The 2,500-nt window shown below is 42.3% G+C and overlaps 1 protein-coding gene across 8 annotated transcripts in view; it reads right to left on the bottom strand.

Moving 5' to 3' along the window:
* Window positions 1-2,500, bottom strand: part of LOC143026643 (progestin and adipoQ receptor family member 4) — a 409,086-nt gene that overhangs the window by 167,782 nt on the left and 238,804 nt on the right. Inside the window, exon 4 of one of the 8 annotated variants that reach the window (XM_076187394.1) lies at window positions 1,663-1,860. The exons of the other annotated variants lie outside the window; for them this stretch is intronic. Coding sequence (XP_076043509.1) covers window positions 1,789-1,860 — 72 coding nt within the window. The 3' untranslated portion in view covers window positions 1,663-1,788. Of the gene's footprint in view, window positions 1-1,662; window positions 1,861-2,500 lie in introns of those variants that run through there. 8 annotated transcript variants of the gene reach the window in all.

Genomic DNA, 2,500 nt, shown 5'->3' with positions numbered 1-2,500 from the left:
CTATTTTTATGGATATGATTTCCACGACTATGGTACTCACGCAAGAATATATTTCTTTCCCATCCGGTCCTTTTTCGACTTGGGATACATCGGATCCTTTTCCACTGCATAACGGGTGATGTCATGCTTTTCCCTGCGGTATTTGGACGTCGTGGTTACCCATAGATTCTACGTGGAATGTTTATCTCTTAAAGTATTTCAAAGAAGCCTAAGTTAGGTTAGGTTAGGTTAGCTTAGCTTAGCTTAGCTTAGCTTAGCTTAGCTTAGCTTATGCTACATTAGGTGGAGATGAGATGAGATGAGGTGAGGTGAGTGAGCTGCGTTGAGGTTAGGTTACGTTTATAGAGTGCTTCCAAAATCGAGAAAAGGACTCGTTTGAAAAGAACTATTTTCTTCACGCCCCGTGTTTCCTCGCGCCCTCTCACAAGCGTTCCTGGAAGGTTGACGATTGAATGACGGCGCTTCAGAGACAGTGGGGGGCGGGGGGGATGTAAACAACACTGAAGTCCTAAGAAGTCGTCTTTTCGTTCCAGTTAGCACAGTGTTGCGAGAGGTACTGATGGGGGTCTACATTTCTAAACGAAATCGATTATCCACGGAAAGGTTAGAGGTAGACACAGGTAAACACAGGTAAACAAGGACAAACACAACACATGAACACAAAGAGAACAAGGAAAAGGGCGAGAGAAACAGACAGAGAGAGAGAGAGAGAGAGAGAGAGAGAGAGAGAGAGAGAGAGAGAGAGAGAGAGAGAGAGAGAGAGAGAGAGATGCTGACTGAGAAAGCAGTAGGGTCAGTCTCGTGGCTAACGACGTTAAAACGAGTGACGTAACGGCTGCCCCCTTCCCTTCTCTCTCTCTCTCTCCCTCTCTCTCTCTCTCTCTCTCTCTCTCTCTCTCTCTCTCTCTCTCTCTCTCTCTCTCTCTCTCTCTCTCTCTCTCTCTCTCTCTCTCTCTCTCTTGCTCTTTCTCTATCTCTATCTTGCTTTCTCTCTCGTTCCCTCTCCTATTCTCTCTCTTGCTCTTCCTCTATCTTTATCTTGCTTTCTCTCTTGTTCCCTCTCCTATTCTCTCTCTTGCTCTTCCTCTATCTCTATATTGCTTCCTCTCTTGTTCCCTCTCCTATTCTCTCTCTTGCTCTTTTTCCTCTTTCTCTTTTGTTTTTTGTTTTTTTTGTCTCATTCTCTCATTTCTCTCTTATGGGGAGCTGCATTGTGGGAGATTGGGTGGAAATTCTCTGACACAAACGTATGTCGTATTTGATGGAGGTCAACTGATTTCATCATGAACACAAAGAAGAGAAACAAGAAACATCTTAGTGGTGTTGGTCGTCTCACTCAACTTGTGCCATGCGTCATATATCTTATTCTAACAAGCGTTAGGTTAACTGATTTAGTTCGGGATGGATCCTAAACTGAATGAAATTATCTGGTTTTGGTATAACTATGAAATATGTGTGGCAGGGGTGGAACTCTTTGAAAAGTTTTTCTTGGTGTTAATTATTTTGTCGTCTCTACTTTCGATAACAACCAAAAATTCTCTGGATTTAACTCTAAGATATTTGGTAATAACTTTACATTAAATAAATTACTTTAATACTGTCAATACAGATATTTATGAAACGTAGGTTCCGTTAGGAAATGCAGATGTTGGAAAAGAACAAACTTAACAGTCTTCATGTCTGGGAGGATCATCGATGCCATGTCACGTAGTGAGACTTTTTGAAAATGGGAAGACAAAGACAACTGAAGCACGAAAAGGTGACACATAAATGAGAAACTTAGCAGACCTAAGAAGAGGACGATCTGCTGGTGTGGGGAGGTGGTACCATATCTACACCATCTGCTCCCTGTAGGTGACCCTGTTAGCAGGAATGAAGATAGTACCTATGGTAAAATTATACCAAATGGTAAATTCACTCCCCCACTGTAGTATACTCACCTCCCCATAATAAACATACCCCCATCCCTATCCCAGGGGGGGGGGGATAAAAAACACATGTTAATTAGGTAGAAAGTCTTACATTTGGCTATTGTATATAATCTTTCTTGAATTTTAACCAAATAGATTTTTTCTATTTTCTTGTTGTATGTTATGTCCATCATGTACTATTTTATGATGAGGGGATCAGTCGTTAAACGCAGCAAGCCATGGTGGTAAATAGTAGAGATAGGGTTGAGAATTATTCATCTAGGAACACGTAGAAGTGGACGAGAAAGACTTTGGGGGTTGTCTGTCTGACACAAATAAGCAAACGGATGTGCCTACGTTAAACAGATACATACGCGCACGCGCAAGGAGACATGCTGTCAAGCCGACAAACACACACACACACACACACACACACACACACACACACACACACACACACACACACACACACACACACACACACACACACACACACACACACACACACACACACACACACACACACACACACACACACACACACACACACACATTAACACCCTTAAGGTAGCAAATAACTCTCCTTTTCA

Source organism: Oratosquilla oratoria, chromosome 6 (genome assembly GCF_046742065.1).
Source record: "Oratosquilla oratoria isolate Oo_2021 chromosome 6, ASM4674206v1, whole genome shotgun sequence".
In the NCBI taxonomy this organism is placed as follows: Eukaryota; Metazoa; Arthropoda; class Malacostraca; order Stomatopoda; family Squillidae; genus Oratosquilla; species Oratosquilla oratoria.
This window is presented reverse-complemented; position numbering and strand designations above follow the sequence as displayed.